The sequence below is a fragment of the Prionailurus viverrinus genome, chromosome B4 (genome assembly GCF_022837055.1).
Source record: "Prionailurus viverrinus isolate Anna chromosome B4, UM_Priviv_1.0, whole genome shotgun sequence".
In the NCBI taxonomy this organism is placed as follows: Eukaryota; Metazoa; Chordata; class Mammalia; order Carnivora; family Felidae; genus Prionailurus; species Prionailurus viverrinus.
Genome location: NC_062567.1, coordinates 139,532,064 through 139,558,783, shown reverse-complemented (window position 1 = coordinate 139,558,783; position 26,720 = coordinate 139,532,064). Strand labels below are relative to the sequence as shown.

At 45.8% G+C, this 26,720-nt stretch overlaps 1 protein-coding gene across 17 annotated transcripts; it reads left to right on the top strand.

Moving 5' to 3' along the window:
- Nucleotides 1-2,262: 2,262 nt before the first annotated feature.
- On the top strand, nucleotides 2,263-26,056 carry RABL2B (RAB, member of RAS oncogene family like 2B). Of its 17 annotated transcripts, none has more exons than XM_047867784.1 (11): nucleotides 2,263-2,321; nucleotides 2,543-2,648; nucleotides 2,880-3,084; nucleotides 4,028-4,197; nucleotides 16,997-17,058; nucleotides 17,881-18,012; nucleotides 19,779-19,858; nucleotides 22,795-22,906; nucleotides 23,235-23,332; nucleotides 23,700-23,783; nucleotides 23,957-26,056. In XM_047867784.1, exons 4-11 carry the CDS (start codon nucleotides 4,091-4,093, stop codon nucleotides 24,035-24,037), a joined length of 756 nt encoding a protein of 251 aa, XP_047723740.1. In that variant the 5' UTR covers nucleotides 2,263-2,321; nucleotides 2,543-2,648; nucleotides 2,880-3,084; nucleotides 4,028-4,090; the 3' UTR covers nucleotides 24,038-26,056. The 17 variants fall into 17 exon arrangements, with proteins under 17 accessions (XP_047723740.1, XP_047723735.1, XP_047723739.1 ...); XM_047867783.1 differs by having other exon boundaries at nucleotides 2,273-2,321; nucleotides 2,540-2,648; XM_047867779.1 differs by lacking the exon at nucleotides 2,880-3,084.
- The last annotated feature ends 664 nt before the right edge of the window (nucleotides 26,057-26,720 follow it).

Here is a 26,720-nt window from a genome sequence, read left to right as displayed (position 1 = left end):
TGTGCATTTGAGTAGGATAATTCTTGGAATTAGGCAGATGTCCGGTGCCCCCAAATAATCAGCTCCTGGGACATGCATGGCCTCTCTCCACAGCTAACCCTATTCCAGCTCCCTGGCTCCTTGGATCTGCCCAGCTTACACACTACACGCCCCCTTAGCCTGCAGAGGTCAGCCTGCACCCTGCAGGTCTGTAGATCCAGGGCAAGTCCTAAACCACTTGCATACCTCCCGGGAAGAGGGGTAAAACCCTGAAAATTTTGCTCAAGCAGCACCTTTAGGCTGACAACAGTCAGACTCCAATTTGGACTGGCTGCCTGAAGGGATCCCCGGCTGGTACAGCAATCAAGAACCCCAGGTCTGTCTTCTTGAAGACAATCCCCCACTCTCACCCTTTGTCTGATATTGATATGGCCGCACCAGGTCTCCACCACTGCTATTTGTATGGACTATCTTTTCCAGCCTTTCACTTTAAACCTATTTGTGTCATAGAGTCTAAAGTGAAGCTCCCATGGACAGCATATAGCCAGATCTGTCTTTTAAGCCATTTTGCCAAACTCCGCCTTGAATAGCAGAGATCAGTTCCTTTACATTAAAAGTAATTACTAATAAGGAAGGACTGACTTCGGGCATTTGTTTTTTGTTTTCTGTATGTCTTAAACTCTTTTTCATGTAGTCAAGAGTTATTTCAAAGCTTGAAAACATTTGGACTAATCAAAATGGTGCTACTGTAATTTATTACAATACTTTAGTATTTAACATGGAGATTTTCAAACCTAGGCATAATGACCTAACCCCTAACAGCACATTGTAAGAGTCACAGAGGGTGACAAAACAACACAGCAAAGAACTTCTGGGTACTTAATGATGACATAATCAGCAGTAAGCAATTCAAATAAACCAAATGCAAATTTGTTTTTACACTTCTTGATGAGGGAGCATAAGGCAAGCTGACACCCCTACAACCCCCCCCCCCCCACCATCCTCAGGTGGAGTATGTGTGACATTCCTCAGGCACTCCTGGCTGCCCAAGAACAAAAGAAAGGATAGAAAACAACTGGTTAGCTGATAGAGATCACAGGACAGGAGTCTCCATCAGTTTACAAATGTCTTAGTAAATTACAAGAAAAGGCAATCTTATCAATAGCCTAATCTCCAGAAACCTATAGACTCAGTTTCCTGGAGCCCCTAGTATCAGCTCCATGTGATCCCCTCCGTATGATATGTATCCCCTCCATGTGATATGTATCCCCTCCATGTGATATGGGAACAAAGGCAAGAAGAAAATGTAAATAACATTAAAGTTATTACCTGCAGCCTACTGACAAATATTTGAGGCAAATAGAGTGTAACATTTCTCCAGGAACCCCATACTGCCCTAATGTTAATGCCTTACTAGAAGAAAACAACCTTAGCTTGACAATAGGGAGGTCTCCGGTATCTTAGGGGTCTTCTTTGGCACATCAAAGTCCTTCTGGGAAACTCTGATGCCTTTACCTCGCCAAGTCCATAGTATATAACCAGTCCAGCCCATCTCCTCCTGCCCAGGGGTCCTGTCCTCCTGCTTTAATAAAGCCACCTTTTTGCACCAAAGAATTTCTTAAGAATTCTTTGTTGGCCGTGAGCTCAGGACACACCACCATCACCACGACACCAAAACCCCATCACTTCTCATGTTTGTTTATTTATTTACTTACTTATTTAAGTTTACTTGAGAGAGATAGAGACAGAGAGAGAGAGGGAGAGAGTGGGAGAGGGGCAGAGACAGAGGGAGATACAGAGAATCCCAAGCCGACTCCGCACTGAGACTGTGGAGCCTGATGCGGGGCTAGAACCCACAAACCATGAGTCATGACCTGAGCCCAGTCCAACGCTTAACGGACTGAGCCACCCAGGGGCCCCTCATGTTTATTTCTAATTTTCGCCTCAAAGTCACTCATAATCGAGGCATCTTTCTTTCAAGTACAGGATTTCTAAATATTTTAACAAAGAAGAAATGAAACTGCCACGAGCTACTCTGTCACAAATTCCTACACCAAGATGGAAAACACAATCCAGCTGCATTTATCCACGTTGCCCGACTTGAACGTCGCAGGAAGCCCACCCCGCACACTCCCGCCGCCCGGCCTCCAGCCCGCCCGACTCAGCACCGGCGGCGGTGCACGCAATCACCTGAGGTCCTCCCGGCCGGCACCGCGCTAGCCAGCCCGCACCCAGGAGGGGTCCTTCAGGCCTCCGGCCGGGCAGCCCTCCTCCGGGTCCTTGCGCGGTTGCGTAGCAGCTGCGAGGACGCCGACTGAGCCGGAAGCGGAGCGCGGCGCGGAGTAAGTCCCCGGCTGGCCCGCGGGCTCCGAGGCGGGACCGGGTCGGAGAATGACGCGATTCCGGGCGGAACGGGGACTGGGGCGGGACGCGACCGGGGCGGGGTGGTCCGGGGACCGGGACAGGATCGGGATGCATAACCGGCGGGCGCGGACCGGGGAATGGTTGGCCACAGGCGGGCCAGCCTGCGGAGTCCGTGGTCTTATTTGTTTCCCCCCAGCAGGCTCAGCGTTGGGACCCACCATCCCTAGGCCCTAGGCAGGAGAAGGACGCGTCGTTGGGTGCACGCAGCGATCTGGGGGCGAGGGCAGTCCAGCCTGACAGGGAAGGTTGGTTCCGAGATGTGTTGCATGCCAAAAAAAAAAAAAAAAAAAAAAAAAAAAAAGTTGAATGAAAGACAGCTTGCGCACTGGATGGTGAGGACAGTGACAACCATTGAAACTCTTCGAGCTTGAAGTTAATAGGGTTGGGTTTGGCTTTGGAACAGGTCACTCTGCTCCAGGGTGGAAGTGGAAGGGGCACCCCTTCATTATGCTTACCAAGCATCTGCCACTTCCCAGGCACTGCTCATGAAGCCGAGGGTACCTGGGTAAACAAGGCTCAGTACCTACCTGAGGAGAGGCAATGGCACTGCAGTGGTACAATCAGGGAAACTCGGGATCCTGTTGGTATTTTACACCCTCCACGGTATTCACACCCCGGCCGTCGCTCTTGCCACAGTAGGCTGCCAACATCGTGTCTCCTTTCTTCTGAACCCAGCACAAGGTCTGCTCATGGTGAATGCTCAGTAAGAGCCTATGGCGTCATTTCTGTGTGCCTGATTACCTCAGAGTCTGGACTATTGTACATTCTCAGTACAATTTTAAAGGTTCTGTTTGGGAGTGAGGAAAGGACAGAGCTAGAGATGATGTCACACCTAGATGTTGTCACTGGGTGGCCGGCACTGTCTTGTACAGATGAGGGATATGAGGATTGATGTTTGGGGTGGGCAGGACTTAAGTATTTGTGTTTTCACATGGTATTTGTCCCTGTGTGGCAGAATCTACTAGTCCAAGTCTGGTAGGCAGTTGCCTACTTGAGTCTGCTGCCAAGAGAAGCAATCTTGGTGTAGGTACAGATTTGGCATCGTCAGCATTTAGAACATACTTGCAATGACCTTAGAGAAGAGGGTCTGTGGAATGTCCACAGTGAGAGAGGAAGAAACAGCTACTGACTGAAGCAGGGTGAAAAGTGAAGGGGAGGTGAGAGGCATGAGGTGGGTGGTCAGGAATGCACATTAGGTGTCTCTGGCTGTGTGGGCTGTCGTTCAGTGAGAAGAGCTCAGGTTTACAGAGGACTGTCTCTGTCTCACACTGATTGTGTGACATGGGCACTGGTTTTTGTCCTGGTTTTACCCGTGAGAAGCTTGTCTATGTACAGTTTGTAAAATACTGTCTTTTGAGGTGGGAGTGGAAGGTGTGGCCGTGAACATAGCTGTAGTAAAGAGATGACATAGGGTCCACCACCTGAAGAGGATTTGGGTGGGGACAAGATTACAACCCCACAGTGAGGCAAGTGACAGCCAGGTTGGTGGTGAGTAGAGAAGGATGTAAGTGTGTCCTTGGGCCCTGCTCTCATCAGCTCCTTCTCTCCCCAGTCCAGGAAGAGGAAGAACTAGATTTGGAAACTTCCCATCATTTTAACAACAGCCTCTTCTTGAACTTCCCAGACAGTGACAAGACCCCCTACACACACACCTACCCCAGGCTGAACAGCCAGGAGCTGGGAGCCAATGGCCAGCGACAGAGCCAAACCCTGTGAGCTCGACCAAGAGAAATATGATGCTGATGACAACGTGAAGATCATCTGCCTAGGAGACAGCGCTGTGGGCAAATCCAAGTATGTTGGGAGATGAGGGAAGAAAGACCAGTCCCAGCGCAGGTCAGGGTTATTAGAAAAACCTGCTGGAGGCACAGAGGCTCATGACTTCTGTAGGGGTGGTAGGGAATAGTCTTGGTTGGAGCCCAGGTGGGGAGGGGGGGTGAGGGGGAACACATCAGCAGCTGTGTGTGTTGCAGGAGGGGGGAGCAAGTCATAAGGACTGAATAAATCAAGCTTTTTCCATGAGTCCTAGCAGCAGATATGGGCAGGTCACCCTGGAGGCTACTGAAGCAGTCCAGGGTGAGGACATCAGAGCCAGGGGTCCTGCATGTGCTGTGTGGGCGAGTCTGTGAGGCAGAAACAGTGGGAATGGAGACCCGGTGACAGATTGATTAGAAGTGGTGCAGATGCTTCTTGGAGGAACCCATCCAGATTAAGCAGAGTAGAAAGAAATGACGACTGGCTGTGATCAGTGTGGAGACTGGCTGCATCATAACTGGCTCCAGTGCCCATGTGCACAGTTTGGGACTCCCACCTGTAGGGTTGAGGAGGGGCTCTACAATGCTGGCAGATCCCACACCTCCCATTCTGCCTTCTCAGCTTGAGTCTTGTCTCCTAGGTGCTCCAGATCTACCTTGTCTTCCAGCATCATCATTTATTACCTTACCCTTTGATTCCAAGGGCTTTGCTGGTTTTTAGGCCATCTTCATGAATTCACATTCTCTCTGCCCTACCCCATACGTACACACTGCAGCTCTAGTTTAGCGTCTTGCAGTGACTCTGACCGTCCTCAACAACATGCCTGTACAACGAAAATGTGGGTGAGTGTTGTAGCATGGGGAGATTACATAGTAAATAACACCCCCTTTTTCCCCAACCAAGTTTAGTATTTGCCAGCACACAGGGAGCAGGAATGGTAGGCAGGCAGGGAGCAAGCTGTCAGCTCATTAGCAGATGGGGGCTGTAGAGAGTGTAGCTTGGTGTGAGCCCCAACATGGCCACCTTGCCAGCTTCCTTGGTGCTGCCCAGCCCCAAGTTCAATGCCAGTTTCTTACAAGCCTCACTTAGGACGACAAACACAAAGTAGTAATACAAGACTTCATCGATTACCACAGTGTTGGCCACTGGGGCCGCCCCAAGCGCCAGACTTTCTCTGAAATGCCTTTCTTGTTCACACAGCACATTCGTGCCTCTTGATTCCATTTCCTGTTTGCACCTGTGTTTCTGGCCCCCCAAGCCTCTGTTGAGGGTGGACTCTAATGATGTAGTTCTTCCACTGCTTGTGAGCAGGCGTCCTCAGATCTGGTCACTGCCTCCTGAGGGGGGCTTTTCCTTCGCTCCTGCATGTGCCCCCATCCTTTCTCCATTGTATAATCTTAGTTCTCTGATGAAATATTTGACCGTATATGTGTGGGCTTATTTCTGGGCTCTCTATTCTGTTCCATTGGTCTATATATCTGCTCTTAGGGGAGTATCATTAAGATACGATCCTACATTTTCTTCTCAAAGTTTTATAGTTTGGGGCACCTGGATGGCTCAGTCGGTTGAGCGTCCGACTCATTATATCAGCTCAGTTCATGATCTCACAGTTGTAATATCAAGCCCCACATCGGGCTCCAGGCTGAGCATAGAGCCTGCTTGGGATTCTCTCTCTCTCTCTCTCTCTCTCTCTCTCTCTCTCTCTCTCTCTGTCTCTGTGCCCCTCCCCTATTCACATGCACACTCTCTCTCAAATAAACAAATGTTAACAAAAAATAAAAGTTTTATAGTTTCAGCTCTTAAGTTTAGGTGTTTGATCCATTTTGAGTTAACTTTTGTATATGGTGTGAGGGAAGGGACTCACCTCCATTCTTTGGCATGGCAATATCCAGTTTTTCCAGCATCATTTGTTTAAGAGACAATGCTTCCCCCCACATTAAATGGTCCTGACACCCTTGTCAGACATCAGTTGACCATGTATGTGAGGGTTTATTTCTCAAGTGTCTATTCAGTTGGTCTGTATATTCATATTATTTGTGCCAGTACCACACTATTTTAAGTATTATAGCTTTGTGTGAAGGTTTGACCTCAGGGAAATGTGAGTCCCTCAATTTTGTTATTCTTTCACAAGATTGTTTTGGCTACTTGGGATCCCTTGAAATTCCATATGAATTTTGGGATATGTTCTTTTATTTTGCAAAAATGTCATTGGGATTGAGATAAGGATTGCATTGAATCTGTGGATTGGTTTGGGTAGTGTTATCTACTTAACAACAGTAAGCCTTCAAATCCATGAACACTGATATCTTTACATTTATTTATGTCTAGTTTAATTTCTTTCAGCAGTGTTTTACGGTTTTAGTGTACAAGTATTATGTCTCCTTGGTTAAATTCCCTTTTCATTGCCAGTGTATGGAAATACTATTTTTGTGTGTGGAATTTATGTCTTGCAGCTTTGCTGAATTATTAGCTCTATTACTGTTTTTGTGGACTTTTTAGCATTTTCTATGTATAAAATCATTATCTTTAAATAGAAATAATTTTACTTCCATCTTTCCAATTTGGATGCCTTTTATTTCCTTTTCTTGCAAAGGTGCCTGTGTTAGGGGCTTCTTGAAGCTGGTGTATTTGACTTAAGCACCTGGGTGGCTCAGTCAGTTGAGTGTCTGACTCTTGATTTCAGCTCAGGTCATGATCTTACAGTTCATGGGATTGAGCCCCACGTCAGGCTCTGCACTTAACAACATGGAGCCTGCTTGGGATTCTCTCTAAATAAACATTAAAAAAAAAAAAAAAGAATATACCAGCTATGACCTGATGGATAAGGGTGGATGAGAGGTATAAGCCAGCCCTGAGCTCCCACTTTGGGGAAGTGAAAGCCCTGGGCTTGTTTTGACTGAAGGTGCACTTTCAATACACCCACAAGAAAAAGTCCCAAGATTTATTACTTACGGATCCCAGAAGTGGGAGTGAAATGAGCCAGGGGAAGGGCAGCCCTCCATCCTGGGTCACCAGCAAGCACTTATAAGGTGTTTGGGGGTGGAGGTCACTCACTTTTTGCAGGCTCAAATCTAAGTGGCTGTTTAAAAAAAAAAAAAATTTTTTTTAATTATTTTTTGAAGGAGGCTCCATGCCCAGTGTGGGGCTTGAATTCACAAGCCTGAGATTTAAGAGTCACTTGCTCTATGACTGAGCCAGTCAGACACTCCCTAAGTGGTTATTTTAGAAGGTGCCAGGGAAAGACAAAGTGGGAACTTGGGCGGGCATCCTAAGCTCAGGTTCTTATCTGCATTTCGAGACTCGGTGTGAGCGGCCTTGTCCTGCTTGTCAGATGCCTGAGCAGCAGCTCAGAATGGCTGTTTTCTCCCCATAGCGCTTGGACTGGAACTTCTACGGCTGTGTTGAATGGAAGTGGGAAAAGTCGGATCCTTCTCCTGTTTCTGATCTTAGGGGAAAAGCTTTTAGTCCTTCACAATTAAGTATGATATTTATTACAGTTTTTTCGTATATGGCCTTTATCCTGTTGAGGAAATACCTTCTATTGCTAGTAATTTAGTGTTTTTGTCATGAAATGGTGTCAATTTTGGCAAATGCTTTTTATGCATTTATTGAGAATAGGTAGGATTTTTCCTTCAGTCTGTTAATATGGTGTGTTTTTTCCTACATTGAGCCACCCGTAAATTCCAAGAGAAATCTCCCCTGGTCACAGTATATGATCCTTTTTTTAGTATATGTGCTGCTGAAGCAAACACGGTATATGATCCTTTTAATACTAATTTGGTTGCTATTGCTGTGTTGAAGATTTTTACATCTATGTTTAAAGATACTGTTTGTTTTTCTTTTTTTTTTTTTCTAAAATTTTTTTTTAACGTTTTTATTTATTTTTGGGACAGAGAGAGACAGAGAATGAACGGGGGAGGGGCAGAGAGAGAGGGAGACACAGAATCGGAAACAGGCTCCAGGCTCCGAGCCAACAGCCCAGAGCCTGACGCGGGGCTCGAACTCACGGACCGCGAGATCGTGACCTGGCTGAAGTCGGACGCTTAACCGACTGCGCCACCCAGGCGCCCCATTGTTTGTTTTTCTTGTATGTCATTGTCTGGCTTTGGAATCAGGGTAATGTTGGCCTCCTAGAAAGAATTAGGAAATGCCCCTCCTCTTCAATTTTTTGGACAAGTTTGAGAAGGATTGGTGTTAATTCATTAAGTGCTTGGTAGAATTCACCAGTGAAGCCATCCAGTCCTGGCCTTTTCTTTATGGGAGATTTTTGGATACTGCTTACTTGGTATAGTCCATTCAGATTCTCTGTTTCTTCTTATATCAGTTTGGTAGTTTGCATATTTCTAGAAATTTGTGCATTTCCTCTAGAGTATCCAGTTTGTTGGCATATAGTTATTCATGGTAGTCTTTTTTTTTTTTTAAGTTTATTTTGAGAGGCAGAGCCCGCAAGGAGGGGAGGCAAGAAAGAGAGAGTTGGGGAGAGAGAATCCCAAGCAGGCTCCATGCCGTCAGCACACAGCCCGACATGGGGCTCGAACTCACAAACCATGAGATCATGACCTAAGCCAAGGTCAAGAGTCCAACACTTAAGCGACTGAGTCACCCAGGCGTCGCCATGGGATTCTCTTATCATGTTTTTTGTTTCTGTAAAATTGATGTTAGTGTCCCCAGTTCTGATTTTGAGCAGATTTTGCCTTCTCTCTCTTTCCTTGGCCCAGCTAAAGGTTTATTGATTTTGTTGATCTTGTCAAAGACCTAATTATTGTTTCAGGGGTTTCTCCATTGTCTTTTGAGTCTCTATTTTGTTTATCTTCACTGAAATCTTTACTACTACCTTCCTCTCATGAGCTTGTGTTTAGTTTGCTCTTTTGTGTCTAGTGTTTTAAGGTGTAGTTTGTCATTGATTTGAGATCTTCGTTCATTTTTAAGGTATGTGCTGAACAGGTATAAATTTTGCTCTTGGCACATCTTTGGCTTCATCCTTAAGTTTTGGTTTGCTGTGTTTTGTTTTCATTCATCTCAAGACATTTTCTTTTTTTTTTTTTTAATGTTTATTTATTTTTGAGAGAGAGACAGACAGAGCGTGCGTGGGGGAGGAGCAGAGAGAGAAGAAGACACAGAATCAGAAGAAGGCTCCAGGCCTCTGAGCTGTCAGCACAGAACTCACAGACATGAGCCAAAGTCAGACACTTAACTGGCTGAGCTACCCAGGCACCCCAAGTCTCAAGACATTTTCTAATTGTCCTTATGATTTCTTCTTAGACCTTTTGCCTGTTTAATACTGTGTTGTTTAATTTCCACATAGTTGTGAATTTTCTGGTTTTCCTCCTGCTATTATTTTTGGTATCCTTCCATTCTATTGGAAAAGATGCTTCCTATGATCTCAGTCTTTTTAATTTTATTAAGACTTGTTTTATGTTATCACCTATGTTCACTCGAGAGACATGTGCTGCTGCTGTTAGGTGTAGTGTGCTCTGTATGTGTGTTAGGTCTGACTGGTGTGTGCTCTTCTTCAAGTCCTTGGTTTCCTTGTGGTTCTGCCTCAGCCATTCTCCCCATTGCTGACAGTGGGGTTTGAGATCTTAGTATGTTCTCGTGCAGCTAGCTACAGCTCCCTTTACTTTTATCAGTGTTTGCTTCCTGTATTTGGGGACTCTGTTTTTAGGTGCATATATGTTTATAACTTTTATATTTCCTTGGTAGATTAAAAAAACTTTTATCAACGTGTAATGTCCTTCTTTATTTCGTAACTTGTGACTGAAAGTTTATTTTGTCTGACTCTAGTACAGCTGTCCCAGCTCCCTTTTAGATACTGTTTGCATGGATTATCTTCATCTTTTGTTTTCAACCTTTTTGTGACTTTGGGTCTAAAGTGAGTCTCTTACAGATAGTACATGCGTGGATCAGCTATTTTCATGTATTCTGCCAGTATTCTCACTCTTAATTGGAGAGCTTTATCCATGGACATTTGAAACAACAGTAATTGAAGCAATTACTGGTAAAGAAGGACTTATTTCTGCCATTTAGCTGTTTGTTTTCTGTGTCTTTTGGTTGTTTTCCTCAAATACTTTAATATTTTTTTTATTGATTTTTTTTTTTTGCAGTGTGCTATTTTGATTCTCTTTTCCCTTTTTTTGTATAATTCTTTAATTGTTTCTTAGTGGTTGCCCTAAAGACTACAATTAACATCTTAAACTTATAACAACCTATTTAAATATTACCAGTTTGTTACAGTAGTACACCAACACTCTGTTCCTAGATGTCTCCATCCCAGACCTTCGTATTGGTTTGTTACAGACTGCATCTTTATATGTCCAGTGCTCGTTAACTTAGATTTATAGTTATTGTTTTATGTATTTGCCTTTAAAAAATTTTTTAATGTTTATTTATTTTTGAGAGAGACAGAAACAGAGCACAAGCCAGGGAGAGGCAGAGAGAGGGAGGGAGACACAGAATCAGAAGCAGTCAGCACAGAGCCTAATACGGGGCTCAAACTCACGAACCTTGAGATCATGACCTGAGCTGAAATCGGACGCTTAACCGACTGAGTCACCCAGTACCCCTGTATTTGCCTTTTAAATCATATAGGAAAAAGGGGAGTTGCAAACCAAAAGTACAAGAATACTGGCTTTTATATTTACCTACATAGCTACATTTACTGAAGATCTTTACTTCTTCATACAACTTCCAATTACCATCTAGTGCCCTTTTGTGTTAACCTAAAAGAGACTCACTTTAGCATTTCTTGTAGGGCAAGTTCACTGGTAATGAGCTTCATCAGCTTATCTTTATCTGGGAATGTCTTAACTTCTTAATTCTTGAGGGATAGTTTTCGGGATATAGAAATCCTGGTTGACAGCTTTTTTCTTTCAGGACCTTTTAAATATGTCATCCCACTGCCTTCTGACTTCAGTGGTGTCTGATGAGAAAGGGGCTGTTTGTCTTATTGAGGATTTTGTCTTTAGGGTTCAACAGTTTGCCTATGATGTGTCTCAATGTGGATCTCCGGGTTTATCGTGCTTGGAATGTGTGAAGCTTTCTGGGTGTGTGTAGTCGTGTCTCGTGTCAAGTTTAGGAAGTTTTTAGCCATTGTTTCTTCAGATCTCTCTTTTCTTTACGATGCATATGTTAGTTTGCTTTGTGTTGTCCCACACGTTCCTTAGGCCCTGCTCATTTTTATTCTTTCTTTCTTCTGCTTCTCCAACTGGATAATTTCAACCACCTTATTATCTTCAAGTTGGCTGACCCTGTCTTCTGCCTGCTCAAATATGTTGTTGAAACCCTCTAGTGAGGTTATTTTGTTTTGTTTTGTTTTCATTGTAATTAATGTGCTTTTGTGCTCCAGAAGTTTTGTTGGGTTCCTTTTCATAATTTTTATCTCTTTATTAATATTCTCATTTTATTCATGTATCATTTCCTGATTTCTTTAATTCTTTGTCCATGAATTCCCTTAGCCCTTTGAGCATATTTAAGATACTCAATTTTGGTAATTGATGAGTAATTCCAATGTTTGCATTTCTTTTGGGGTTGATTCTGTCAGATTCTTATTTTCATGAGAATGGGTCATATCTCCTCATTTCTTTGTAAGCTTTGGAGTTGTTTTGATGAGAATTAGACAGTCTGAGTGTTTTAATGTGACAACTTTAAAAATCAGATTCTCCCACTCTTCAGGCATTGCTGATTTCCCCTTGTTTGGGGCTAGAGTCGTCTATTTGTAATTTTTCCAGACTATTTTCACAAAGTGTGTGTTCCTTGTGTGTGGTCACTGATGTTCCTGTTCTATTATCTGTGGTCAGATAGTCACCTGGCAAGGATTTCCTTAAACTCCTGGCTCCAAAAATAGAAAGAAAAACCAAGATCTTCCTAGTCCTTGAAATCTCCAATATACACCAGCACGGGACACCTGAAGCCTGAGAGAGCTGAGACCTAGTTGAGCAAAACATGTGACCCAGACTTATTGAGGGCACTATCTCCGGCGCCCCGGACCGTAGCCAGAACCTTGGAGCTCAGCTCAGCAAGTTGGTGCGGCCTGAGGGACGGGCAGCTGCCGCTGGTTGACACACGTTGCCCTTCTATGGGGGTCAGCACTCTGTTGCCACCTAGTGCTGTCCTGCTTCTGTGTGTGCACTCAGGTTCCGGAGTTCTGAATTGGCTCGTTCTCATCATCCTTTCCAGTTTCCTGGATATCTCAGGTGCGGGTTGACCCCCCTAGGACCTCCTACTTCCCCCTCTCATGAACGGCCTCAAGGCTCGTCTCTTCCCGGTACAGATACTCAGTTGCTCCCACATGCTTAATTGATGAAACGGTTAACCCCACTCAACTCTAGCGATGCCTTTGTCCTAAGTGCAATGACCACACGTGTGGTTGCATGTATTTTAGGGGCTTACTTATTGTCTGTCTTGACAGGGATCTTCATCTGTTTTGCTCAGTGTTATGTCATGACACCTACCATAGTATCTGCTAAGTGGTAAGCAACTTAGTAAGTTTGTTTTTAACTAGTTTGTACTAAAATTGTCTACTCTTCTGTTGAAGAACATTTCCAGTGTTATCGTTTTTATGATATTAAGTACAATACTGCCGTGAGTATTTTTGTGCCTACCATCTTGGGCACACACTTAGGCCTGGGGTGAAATGGCCTAGTTTCAAGATTACCTCAAACATCGAGATATCCAAATTGCTCTCCAAAATAGTTATATTGAATTTATGCTGCTGCCAGCACAGTACAAAATCCCCAACATTCAGTGTCATGTGACTTTCTGAATTGTGCCAGTCTGAAGGGATGTGAAAGCTACTTCATTTTAATTTGCGTTGAAGTCATTAAATTATTAAAACACTGAGCATCTTTTTATATGTTCATTAGCCATTCACCTGTTTGTATTCTTAGTGCACAGGCTGTCTGTGTGCTCTCTCACTTGCGTATCGGAGCTGTTCATATTTTCTGTGTATTCATGCTTGTCAGTTACTAGCATCGCAGACATCTCCCAACCTGTGGTTTTTGTTTGCCTTTTTTTTAAATTTAAATCCACGCTAGTTAACGTACAGTGTCATAACGGTTTCAGGAGTAGAACCCAGTGATTCATCACTTACATATATAACACCCAGTGTTCGTCCCAACAAGTGCCCTCTCTCATGCCCATCACCCATCTGGCCCATCCCCCGCCCACCTCCCCTCCAGCAACCCTCAGTTCTCTGTATTTAAGGGTCTCTTGTGGTTTTTGTCCCTCTCTGTTTTGCTTTTTTTTCTCTTTTCATTTTGAAATAATACAGATTCACAGGATGTTGCACAGAGTGTACAGAGAGGGCCTGTGCACCCTTCACCCAGCTTCCTCAATGATAATATCTTAAGTTACTGTAGAACATTATCAAAATCAGAAAATTGGCATTGGTTTGATGCATGTATAATTCTGTGTCATTTTATCACATGTGCAGATTTATGCAACTATCGATGGAATTAAGATACAAAACTTTGGTCATTCTACCCCTTTATAGTCACACCCACCCCACCTCACTTTCCACCACCCCTAACCCCTGTAACCACCAATGTATTCTCCATCTCTATAATCATGTCATTTTGGCTACATTGTGTAAATGGAATTATACAACCCGTGACCTTTTTCACTCAGCATAATATCCTTACAACCCATCCAAGTTGTTGCACTATCAATAGTGTGCTCCTTTTTGTTGCTGAATAGTATTTCATGGTAGATGGCCACGGTGTGGTTTTCCAGCCTTTTCCAGTCACCTGTTAAGTGACATTTCAGTTAATTCTGGGTCTTGGCTAGTACACATGAAGTTGCTGTGAACACGTGTGTGGGTTTTGGCACGGATGTAAGTTTTTATTTCATTTCATGGCTAGACCATACAGTGAGTATATGTTTGATTTGTTAAGAAACTACAAGGTGTTTATCCAAAGAATACAAAAATGCTGATTTGAAGGGGCACATGCACCTCAATGTTTACAGCAGTGCTATCGACAACAGCCACCTTATGGACAGAGCCCAAATGTCCATTGACTGAGGAATGGGTAAAGAAGATGTGGTATGTATATATACAATGGAATACTAAAAGAAGACTAAAAGAATTTCATTCAAAAAGAATGAAGTCTTGCCATTTGCAGCAACGTGGATAGAACTAAAGGGTACTATGCTAAGCAAAATAAGTCAGAGAAAGATACCATATGATTTCACTCATATGTGGAATTTAAGAAACAACAGATGAACATAGGGGAAGGGAAGGAAAAATAAGATAAAAACACAGAGGGAAGCAAGCCATAAGAGACTCTTAAATACAGAGAACAAACTGAGGGTTGCTGGAGGGGAAGTGGGTGGGGGATGGGCTAGATGGGTGATGGGCATTAAGGAGGGTACTTGTTGGGATGAGCCCTGGGTGTCATATGTAAGAGATGAATCACTGGGTTCTACTCCTGAAGCCAGTGCTACACTGTGTGTTAACTAACTTGAATTTAAATAAATAAATGTTTTAAAAAAGAAATAAAATTATTTTCCAAAATGTCTGTTTTCCCACCAGTAATGTGTGAAAGATGCAGTTTTTTCTGCATCCTTGCCAACATTTAGTGTTATTGCTAATTTTTATCTTAGCCATCGTGGCAGGCATGTAGTGATAGCTCAGCATGGTCTTACTCTCCATGTCCCTAATGCCTGGTGATTTCGAACATCTCCTCTTTGGTTACGTGTCTCTTCATGCCTTCTGCTCATTTTCTAATTGAGAGTTTTTTTCATTGTAGAGTTTTGGCTATTATTTTTCCAGGTACTGGTCTTTGCTGGATGTGCTCTTTGCAAACATTTTCTCCTGTTGAGAGCTTGTCTTCCACTGTCTTGTAACAAGCTATTTCATAGAGCAGAAGGTTCTACTTTTCATGAAGTCCATTTGTTTCTTTTATGGATCATGCTTTTGATGTTACTGAAGTCATGGACTTTGATCTCTACCAAGCCCTGGGTCCCAAAGATCTTTTTCCTGTGTTTTCTTGTAAAAGCCTTGTATTTTTACATTTTACATTTAAGTCTGTGATCAATTTTGTTTATTTTAATTTTTTTTAACGTTTATTTTTTTATTTTTGAGACAGAGCATGAATGGGGGGAGGGGCAGAGAGAGAGAGAGACACAGAATCAGAAGCAGGCTCCAGGCTCTGAGCCATCAGCCCAGAGCCCGACGCGGGGCTCGAACTCACAGACCGTGAGATCGTGACCTGAGCTGAAGTCGGACGCTTAACCGACTGAGCCACCCAGGCGCCCCTATCTGTGATCAATTTTGAATTAACTTTTGTTTAAGGTATGAGGGTTTGGGGTAAGAGTTTATTTTTTCCTTTGTAGATACTCACTTGGCCCAGCATCATTTGTTGAAAGACTGTCATTCCTCCATTGCCTTCTGCACTTTGGTGAAAAACCAGTTGGCTTTACTTCTGTGAGACTATTTCTGGGTTCCTTCTTGTATTCCATTAGTCTGTGTGTCTGTCCCGCTGCCAGTACCACACATCTTGCTTACAGTAGCTATAGTAAGTCTTAAAGTTGGGTAGACTGATTCTTCCCATTTTATTCTTATTCACATTTCTTTTAGCTTTTCTAATTCCTTTGCCTGCCTACATAAGTTGTATGCAATCTTGACGATACCTATAAAACATCTTGCTAGAATTTTAATAGGCATTGCGTTAAGCCTGTATATCAATTTTAGGAGAATCGACATCGTTTTTTTATTGAGTTTTCCAATCCATAAACATAGTATGTCTCTCCATTTATTCAGATCTTTAATTTTTTTCATCAGTATTTTGTACTTTTCAACATACTAATTCCCCTCGATTCTTGCTTTATTTTTTTTTATCGAGAATGGATGTTGAGTTTTGCAGATGCATTTTCTCCATCAATCAATATGATCCTGTGATTTTCTTCTTTAGGCAGTTAATATGTTAGATTGCATTCATTGATTTTCAGATATCGAACTAGTCTTGCACGCCTGAAATGCATCATACTTGGTCATGGTGTATAACTTCTTTTGTATGTTCCTGAATTCTGTTAATAATTTGTTGATGCTATATTCATGGAAGATATTGGTCTGTAGGGTTGTTTTTCTTTTCCTGTACTGTCTTTGACTGATTTTGATATCAGGATAAAGTGACTTCATAAAATGAATTCCCTCTTCTTCTGTTCTCTGGAAGAGATTGTGCAAAATTGATATTAATTCTTACAGTGTTTGGCAGAATTCTACCCTGAAACCATCTGGGCCTAGAGATTTATAGTTACAGAGCTATTCAAATGATCTCTTTCTTACTAGGTTAGTTTTGCTTGTTTGTGCTTTTAGGAATTGGCCCATTGTTGAAGCTTTCTGTATTTTCATTTATTTCAAGCACATCTATAGTTGCTCATTTATGACAGCTACTTTAAAAACTTTGACAAATAATTTGAACATCTGTATCAGCACAGTGTTGGCATTTATTGATTATCTTTTTTCATTCACTTTGAGATCTTCCTTGATTCTTAATATGATGAATGATTTTTGGAAGAAACTTGGATATTTTGAAGATCATGTTATGAGACTCTGAATCTTATTTGAACCTTCTGTTTTAGCTGGCTTCCTGCAGCATTGCTTCAGTAGAAGAAGGGGGGAGGCAGCACCCGTGGTCTCCACTGGCACTATGGGGTGGCGGCAGCGGGAGGGTGTCTCATTGCCATATGGTAGAGAAGAAAGTTCCAGCTCCCTATTAGGACAGCTTGGTAATGTTGTTGAGGTGCCCCCCAAGGGTGGAAATCTAAGCTCCCCACTGAGACTACAGTTTTTCCTGTGGTGTTTGCATGCTAGTCATAGTCTAAATGTTTTTTGTCCTAGGCACTGGCCGTGCAGCAATAAACTAAAATTGCTTTCGTGGCCTCCCATTCTAGTCGAGAGAGGTAAACTGTCAATAAATAAAATACTGAGTGTTTCTGTTGGTATTACCTACAGGGTAAGACAGAGTACAAGGTAAGATAGAACTTGCTTATCACAAGTAAGATCACCAGGGAAGGTCCCACTGCTCAGGTGACATTTGAGCAAAGCCCTGGAGGACCTGCAGAATATTAGGGGAATGGCTCGTGGGCAGAGGGCACAGTCTGCCTGGTGTCAGTTTCCTAGGCATAAAGCAGGGATCATGGTGTTTGTCAGTAGTGTGCAGAGGCAGGAACAGTGGGTCTGAGAGCCTCGCGTGGACTGGTATATGAACTTGTGGTAATGTAGCCTGTTTTGTTAGGGGCTAGTAATGCTGATTCCAGGTTCCAGACTTGGAGAATGGGGTGATGCCACTAACTAGATAATTCAGGAACAAGGACAGGATGAGTGGGTTAAACAAACTCACTTTTAGATTTATTGAGTTCATGGTTCACACAGACTTCTCCAGTGTAGACATGTGGCAGAGCTCCAAAGATCGGTCTTTATCCCTTCAACTAATATAGGTTACCAGCTGTTGTGGTGCTCCAAAAGAAGGAAGGTGGGGTCCCTGCCCTCCGGCAAAGCAGCTGTGGGTGCTGGATCGGTGTTACAACTAAGGGATGCCGGGCACTTAAGGGGAGTCAAGAAGAGGGTTGGGGGGCGGTTCCTGGGCATTGTCCTAAAAGGAAACTGTGTGGCTGTGGAATGAATGGCCCCAGCTTGTCAGCCTGGACAGGGGTTATGACGCGGGGCAAGGAGGAGGAAGGTTGAAGGATGTACCCTGATCACCTTGCACACTGTCCTTACAGACTTATGGAGAGGTTTCTCATGGATGGATTGTATCCTTCAAAGTTTGAAGTGCTCCTTGTTCCTGGGGCCCTTCTCCCCTCATGCCACCTCAACCTCGCCGTTCACCCCTTTGCTCTGGGGAGGAGGGCTAGGTGAGTGAATGCATAGGTTTCCTTCTTGACTGTTCTCACCAGTGTCCTATTTGCATTTGCTTTACATCAGAAAGACAATAGCATGGCTAACAGTACCTGGTCACGTGCCTGGATTCAAACGCCACCTCCTCCTCCTTAGTAGCTCTGGCCTCAGGCAAGTCACTTAACCTCTGACCTCAAAGCTCGGGCTAATGCTTTAAAATTCTCTGGTGTGAATGAACTTTGTAAAACAGGAACTGCTCCCTCCTCCTATGGATTGTCACAAGGTCTAGGCTTGGAGTGAGACCCTCCCTGGCAACTGGGATGGTTTTAAACAGCTTCCCACGTCAATCTACTAAGAACTGTGGCAGAAAAGAGCCCTGGAGTGTCCTGCTTCCTGCCCTGGGCCTTGACCCCCAAGGTGGAGCCTGAGTATATCTTGCTTCACCTTCCACCAAGTGCTTCTTTGCAGCTGCCCCTGCATCATCCCAGCTTTGCTGGTTCGACCACCCAGCATCTTGCAGCTTCAGGAAGTAATTCCCCAGGCTTTTTGTTGGGGTGTCCTGTACAGGCAGTTCACAAACAGCTTGTCAGCTGTCTAGCTTGTAGAGACTAATTTTCCCTGGAATGGTCATGTTGCTGCCTACGGCTGGGTTTCCTCTCTGGCCTGCAAGAGCCCCGTCCATGAAGAGGCTGGGGCCCCCATGGTTGCATTTTCCAAGTACGTGATGCTGTTTATGATGGCTTCTCTCGTAAAATTCCATTCCATGCTGTCCCTGGTACTTAGATGGCCGGGATGTCTCCCAGCCTCTCCTGCCCTTCGCCTTTCCATGGAGTTTGTGCCAGTGATACTGGAAAGTGATCCTGTCTGCCACATTCATTCAGCTTAAAATCTAAAGAACTCCAAAAAGAAAAGGAGAGGGCCAGTTTCATCACACCAGTGCCTCCCCCCAAGCACCTTCCTTGCCTTCCTTTTCGTTCATCTCTTTTCCTTAACCTGAATGCAGTCAGCCGCAACAGCTGTCCACGTATGCCCTGACCCTGTACAAGCACACGGCCACGGTGGACGGCAAGACTGTCCTTGTGGGTGAGCAGCACAAGGCCGAGCCATAGACTCTCAAGGGCGAGGAAAGGGGAGGGGATGGAAGTCCCTGGGAGAGAGTCAGGCAGGGAGCAAATGAGACCCCCAGCAGAGACTAAGGGTGGTAGGAAGGACCGTGAGAGGAGCCTAGGGAGGGTGGGAGGAGGCACTCAAGACCTCCGTTCCAGCTCTCTGACCTGGTATTCTAATTTAACCAGCATAAAGAAATAACAGTTGTGGTCTGAATATTATCTTCCACAAAAGCTTTTAAGATTGTGGGGTCATAGCCTTCTGCTTGGTTAGGCCATGCACCCTGCCTGACTGTGTCTGCCATCCGTGGTCAACACACGTGGAAAATCAGCCTGGTTTTGACCTCGGAAGGTCCTGCATCTTGTGGGTGGGAGAACAGGGACACCTGCCTTCTCCCTTTTGGGACTTCCTGTCTGCGTTCTCCTTCCTCCTGGCCTGCCCATGTGTCTTCTTCTCACCCACCCCCATGCACCCCCATACACACACCTCCCACGGCACACCCAGGTGCGTTGTGTCCCGATGACGCACACGTGCGCGCTGTGTGGTCTTCGTTCCTCCCTGTCCTCCCCGCAGGTTCTGTTTCTGCACACAGAGATCTGCACAGAGATGCTCAGTGCGTTCGGGTCTCTCTGCCCTCCGGCCCCATGAGGCAGTCAGAGCTGTGTTCATGTTGCAGACTTTTGGGACACAGCCGGCCAGGAGCGGTTCCAGAGCATGCATGCCTCCTACTACCACAAGGCCCACGCCTGCATCATGGTATGAAACCAGCCGGGCAGTGGACAGGCTGCCCTCTGGGCAAGCTTGAGGGGTGACCCGGCAGCGCTGAGCCCTCCTCACCAAGGCCGGGTGCTGGGGGAGAGGGGAACAGGGAAGCCTGGGGAGGTTTCAAACTACACGTGCTTCCAGAGGTTCTGAGTGTGAGCAGGCCCAGGTGAGCTTCGCTTCAAGTGGGTCCGGATGAGGAACCCCCGTCCAGGGGGAGGAACACACCCCGGGCCTCAGCATCAGGCATGCCATCTAAGGCAAATGCAATCCTTTCCTGATGGAGCCACCTACTCGGATAGGCTCTCGAGGCCCCCTTGACTGCCAGCTGGTGTTGCTCCCAAGTGGCCCCTTTCCTCTGTGCTGTCCAGAACACAGGCTTCAGAGGTCCCCCCAGAGCCACAGGATAAAAAGTGCCATAAGAGGGCCTGAGGGAGGGCTAGGGAAGCACAGGAGAGCTGTGCAAGGCTGTGTCTCTAGGGCCTCCTGCCCAGAGTCCTGGCTCCATTCACAGGTTCCACTATCCAGTAGCACAAAATCTCTTGAAATTTTCCAAATTGTAATACTAGGTAGTATCTTTAAGGGGACAGAACAAGGAGGTGACTGGGAAAGGCAGATGGGGGCAGTGCAGGCCAGCAGTCTCACCTGGAGGCTCACATAGTCAACATCTTTGACCTTGGAAAACTGGGAGGGCAAGGCCCAGCCATTTGTTTTGATTCTGCTCTGGCATTTGGGGCTTTGACCCCACCTCCATTTTCTCTCTGGGAGTGTACTCCTCCTGCCTCTGACCCCTCTCCATTGGCTCCATTTGGACTGTCTTCTGAAACCTGGGGATGTCTGTCCTGCCAGCATTCCTGCATGCCTGTATCTGCCGGTGCCTGCTGCATGGGGCCAGGCAGGTAGAAAGCGCTCACCTGGTGATGAGCACCTGGGGATCTGCTAGTCCCAGAGGGAGCTAGGCTTCCACCCTCCACCTTGAACCACCTTGAAGTCTTGATGGGGCTGCTCCTTGTCCCAGCCAGCTCCTCCTCAGCTCTCAAAACAAGGAGAGGCAGCTCAGGAAACCAGACCTGGATGAAAGGTGATCGACAGTGATCATGGGAGGCAGCCTGACGTGAAGCCGATTGCAGAAGACTCATTACAAGTGTCATTTAAATTCAAGACAGCATGGTCATTTGTTGAAATGGGGCCTGTGGGTACCACGGAAGAACCTCCCGGGGGACCTCCTGCTGCCTCCGGGGTGGGGGCCCATGCCCACTGCCATGCAGAGCAAGCCCCTGGCCCCGGGTGAGATCCATTTGGTCCCATGCAGGACTGGGTAGTTTGGAAGTAAGAGCAGCCATTCCAGCAGGTTCCAGGGTTGTCCAGCTCTATCTACTGTGTGCCGGGGCCTTTGAGTCCATCCTGGAGGATGGCCTTTGAGGAGCTCCCAGGGGGGTTGGAGGGACTCCATCCCTGCAGCAGCAACTTGAAGCGTCTCAGGACTTCTGGCCTCCCCTGTCCTTTGAGCCAGTCTGCAGTGTTCATGTTTATTGCTAATATTTTAAAATAGGTAGGGGCGCCTGGGTGGCTCGGTCGGTTGAGCGTCCGACTTCGGCTCAGGTCACGATCTCGCGGTCCGTGAGTTCGAGCCCCGCGTCAGGCTCTGGGCTGATGGCCCAGAGCCTGGAGCCTGCTTCCGATTCTGTGTCTCCCTCTCTCTCTGCCCCTCCCCCGTTCATGCTGTCTCAAAAATAAATGTTAAAAAAAAAAAAATTTTTTTTTTAAATAAAATAGGTAAAAAACTGTAATTTGTAAACTAGTAATCAAATTACAAGCTACAAAATAATAAAAGATAGTCTTTCCATCTCCGGCCACCTACAACGGATGGTCGTGTGGAACTGCTCCAGCTTCCTGATCCAGGGGGACAGGCGGACACACAGCACCAGCCCCGTCACTTGAGGGCTCGCAGCTCCTTCCGCTACAACTGGCTGATTCTCCCCAAGACTGTGAGGAGGAGCCTGCGGCCCAGCAGGGGTTAGTGGTGGTTAGTGGTGGTCGTGGAGACCTGGCCAGTGAACACCCACTGCCTCCTGCGTGTGGACCACTAGCGACAACAAGAACGCTTGGACGACCTTCCCAGCATCAGGCCCAGGATCTGCAGGAGCAAGCACCACTGCGATTCCCAGAGCCAGCGCAGTCCTCCGCAGCCAGAGCCTGGCGGCGGCGAAGACACACCTGCCCCCTCCGCCAAAGCAGGAAAGATGCCGGCTGCCTCATGATGATGATGATGATGATGATGATGGATAGAAACTACTTTTAAGAAGTTTAAAATACAAAATGAATACGAGATTAAACAAAAGTTTAAAATTAAAAGTACATCAATAGTAACTAAAGGGGAATTTTACAAGCATTTAAAATTATCACAAAGAAATTTTAAGACAGAGTTTAAGCAATAAAAATAAGAATAGACTAAAGGGGAGAAAAAGCAAAAATTTACAATTTGTAACAGACTATTGATTAGTACAATGATACAACTTGGTTAAAATAGGTAAACGGAATTAGGTGACAACAGAAAAGAAACTTTTTTTTAAAGATTTATTTTATTTTTTAGAGAGTGCGGGAGAGAGGGACAGAGGGAGAGAGAGACTTCTTAGCAGGCTCCACACTTAGCACGGAGCCCAACGAAGGGCTCAGTCCCATGACCCTGGGATCACGACCTGAGCTGAAATCAAGAGTCAGACATTCAACCAACTGAGCCACACAAGCATCCCTGGAATAAACATTTTAAAAACCACTTTTGGATCTGAGGCTCTGAGGATTTCCCTTAGAGGGGCGGGAACAGGTGCAGCCTTTGTTCACAGGGCCGCTTGCCTGCATGTGCACATCACGTGTGGGTGGGGTGCAGACACCGACAACCTGAGCTCTCTCCCCTCCTGTGTTCATTGCAGGTGTTCGATGTGCAGAGGAAAGTCACCTACAAGAACCTGAGCACCTGGTACACAGAGCTTCGGGAGTTCAGGCCAGAGATCCCGTGCATCGTGGTGGCCAATAAAATTGATGGTGGGGCCATCTCTGCATCTGCGTGTCAGCATTCCGTGGGGGACCCACCACCACACATTTCCTCCTCCATTCCTGGGGCAGGGAACCTTCAGTGATCTGTCCTCCTTCCCTTGTTTGCTTGCCATCAATCTCTTACCAGTAAAGATACCAACTGAGGCAATCTTCCCTCTCCCCAAGACACAAATCCCTTTAAATGAACTCTTTCTAGGACATGTCCCCTGATTGCCCCTGCCTGCCCCACTTTCTGGAATGGGGGCCTCCAGTGACCTGTCCTGCCAATTCCTGTCCTTGTCGCTTGATAGGCCAGTGTTTTACCTTCTCTCTACAGCAGACATAAAGATGACCCAAAAGAGCTTCAATTTTGCCAGGAAGTTCTCCCTTCCCCTGTACTTTGTCTCAGCTGCTGATGGTACCAATGTTGTGAAGGTAATGGTGGACTGCAGGGGTAGTCTAGTGAGGTTAGGGAAAGCCAAATGGTGAAGGGACCAGGGAAGCTGCAAAGAAAGGGCTGGCCACAGGGACGGTGGAGAGGACAGGTATTGCAGGGACTATGAGTGGGCAATCCAGAGCAATAGAATAGGAAGGGGTCATTGTATTGACAGTAAGGGAGGTAATGGGCTGAGCTTGGCGAGAAAAAGTACATTGATGGGGAGAAGGTGAATTGAGGGGTGACCTTGCCGACTTTAGGGGTAGAGTATTGGGTGGACATATGACACGGACAGGGCATTGGCACCCACGGCCATGTCTTCCTTCCTTCCTTTCCTTCCTTCCACCACCTGCACCTCACCCCCAGCTCTTCAATGATGCAATTCGATTAGCTGTGTCGTACAAACACAACTCCCGGGACTTCATGGATGAGGTTTTGCAGGAGCTTGAGGTAGGTCAGGCCAAAATTGTGGGTGGGATAAGGAAAGCAGCTTCTCCTCAGGGATGTGGAACATAACCCAGCCTTTGCAGGCAACACATGCCCATCATGCATGCGCCCCTAGAATTATCAGAGCTGTGCTCGGCATGTACAGGGCCAGACCTCACCTGCAACCTTGTTCACAGAACTTTGATTTGGAGCAGAAGGAGGAAGATGTGCCAGACCAAGTGCAGCGTGGCAGTCTTGAGAGCCTCTCCCCTTCCTGAGAGAAGGAAGCCCCTCTTCATGGACTTGGAGGGTGGGGGTTCTTTCAGAATACCCTCCCCTCAACAACCCTCCAGCTCTGAATTGAAAAACTCTTGCAGGCCATCCCCCTCTCTACCTCCTGCAAGCCCACCCATCCTTCCCACCCACCTCCATGGCCCATGATACCTGACCTTTCCACAGTTGCCACCCCCACCCTCGTACTCAGGGACAGGGATGGGGTCTGCGCAAGCAAGCGCCCTCGACAGGTATGAGAAGTCCAAGGAGAGCGTCAAGCAGAGTTAGAGATCAGTACCCGAAGCCTCCCTATGTTGTGGGGGGGCAGTGAAGAGCTTCAGGAACATGCTTTGTGTATCTCTCAAATAAAAGGAAATTGAGGTGTGTTTTCTCTCCCAGAACTGACCTCAGGGCCCATTCATTGCCTTTCCACCAAGGGAATTATTTCTAATCCCTTACCATCCCATTCCCACCTCTACAGATTTGGGGGGGTGGGGGGGTGCTCCATTCTTTTTCCTCTTTAGTCTCCCAACCAACTTTTTTTAGAAATGGTTTTGAGCAGACAGCTGTTCATCCCACATGTTTCTCAGGGTACCTGGGTACTGCCAGCACACTGGTAAACTGAGGTCTAGATCACAGGACAGGTTGGCCATTAAAGTCAGGGAAACAGGTGACATGTCTAACGACACTTAATACCATGGCTCACCTATTTGGATTAGAAGAGCTTCCTGTAGCCCCCCCCCCCCCCCCCCGCCTTGTTTTTTGAGACTATTTGGGCACTGCTTTGTGGGGCAGGGAGAAGGGCTGCCCTACTGCCTTTCCCACTTCTTTCCTGGACTTGGGGCTCACTGGTGTGTGTATGATCATCCTGTGCATTGTTTCCATTGCTTTCATTTTTATAGTAAAGCTTGACTTAACACAAACATTACACGTTATGTGCATGCTTGTGGGTCTGGATTTCACTAAGCAAAAACCCACAGAAAGAACTTGTGATCATCAGTTGATTAGTAGGAAGGTTGCCTTGACCTGACATGCGAGGGCAGCCCTGGTCAGCTTAACTGACCATTTCAATGGAATTCAGCATTTTAAAAAGAATGAGTGTGTATTTGGGAAGAACAAGAAACAAGAACAAACCTTATTTGCCTTTAAATTACTAATTCTTACAATTTCAACTGAAAAGATGTAACTTGACCTGGGATTTGGGGGAATGTGTTACCCTGGTGAGGTGGGCCTTTAAGAATGTCAAAAACAAAACAAAACAAAAAACCTTTGGTGCTGTAAATGACTCGTAAGTATCTTTTTAACATGATGGCTTTATTGAGATATCATTCAAAGACCATAGAATTCACCATCAGTATTGGTTTTATGTAACCATTTGGAGTCAGGTTCCAAAGTGAGGGGAGCAGGAGAGGGTGGGAGGCCAGCTTCAGTCTCCTCTGCCTCAGAGTTGGTCCCACTTAGAGACCAGGAGCTTTTTGTGGAGGTCAGCTATTGTGGGACAGGGAGGGGGGTGCAGGTGGTGGCCCCTAGCCTCCAAAGCAAAGTGGCTCCTGCTGCGAGTCAGCAAAGGGCAGTTCTCTGGAGAAAAGGGCAGGGTTATCCATCAACACTTAAAGCAGCCAGGGGAGGAGTGCTCAGGCAGGGTGCCAGAAGCACCCATGGCCACCCACCTTCACATGCTCAGACCCACCTGCTGCTTAAAGTTCATTCCACCCTGACTAATACAGGGAACACCACCCCTGGATCTTTTTTTAAATAATTTATTGAGGTGAAACTTATATAACATAAAATTAACCATTTTAAAGTAAACGACGCAGTCCCATTTAGTACAATTTCAATGCTGTGCAACTATCACCTCTGTCTAGTTATAAATATTTCCATCATTCAAAAGTAAAATCCCTTGCTCATCAAGCAGTTTCTCCCCCAGACCCCCTCCCTTCAGCCCCTAGCAAATTCTAAGCTGTATTCTATCTATGGATTTACCTATCCTGAACATTTCATATAAATGGAATTATATACTGTGACCTTTTGTGTCTGTCTTCTTTTACTTAGCACAATGTTTTCAAGATTCATCCATGTATCAAATATTTCATTCCTTTTTAGGACAGAATCATGTTCCATTGTATGTATCTACCACCATTTGTTTACCACCCCCCCCCACCCCACCCCCCATTCGTTGATGGACATTTGGGCCGTTTCCACCTCTTAGCTATATGAGTAGTGCTGCTACAAACAGGCTTGTACGTGGACTTCCATGAGCACCAGGCTTCTGCTGTCACAAATTACCACTGCCCGGAAGGCTTACAGCAGATGCTTGTTTCTCAGTTCTGCAGCCTGGGTACTCTAAGGGCGCCAACAAGGTTGGTTTCATTCTGAAACCTTGTTTCTTGGCTTGTAGGCAGCTGCCCTCTCACTGTGCACACAGGACCTCTTTGTGATCAGAGAGATCTCTTTCTCTTCGCCTTCTTAAAAGACCATACATCCTTTGACATCCAGATTGGGCCCTACCTCATTTAACATTAATTAACTCCCTAAATTCCTTGACTCCAAATACCGTCACATGGAGGGTTAGGGCTTCAACATGAATTCCAAGGAGACATAATTCAGACCATGGTACAGTACATAATTAGGAGTGGCATTGAAGGATCATATGGTAATTGCACGTTTAAACTTTTGAGGAACTTCCAA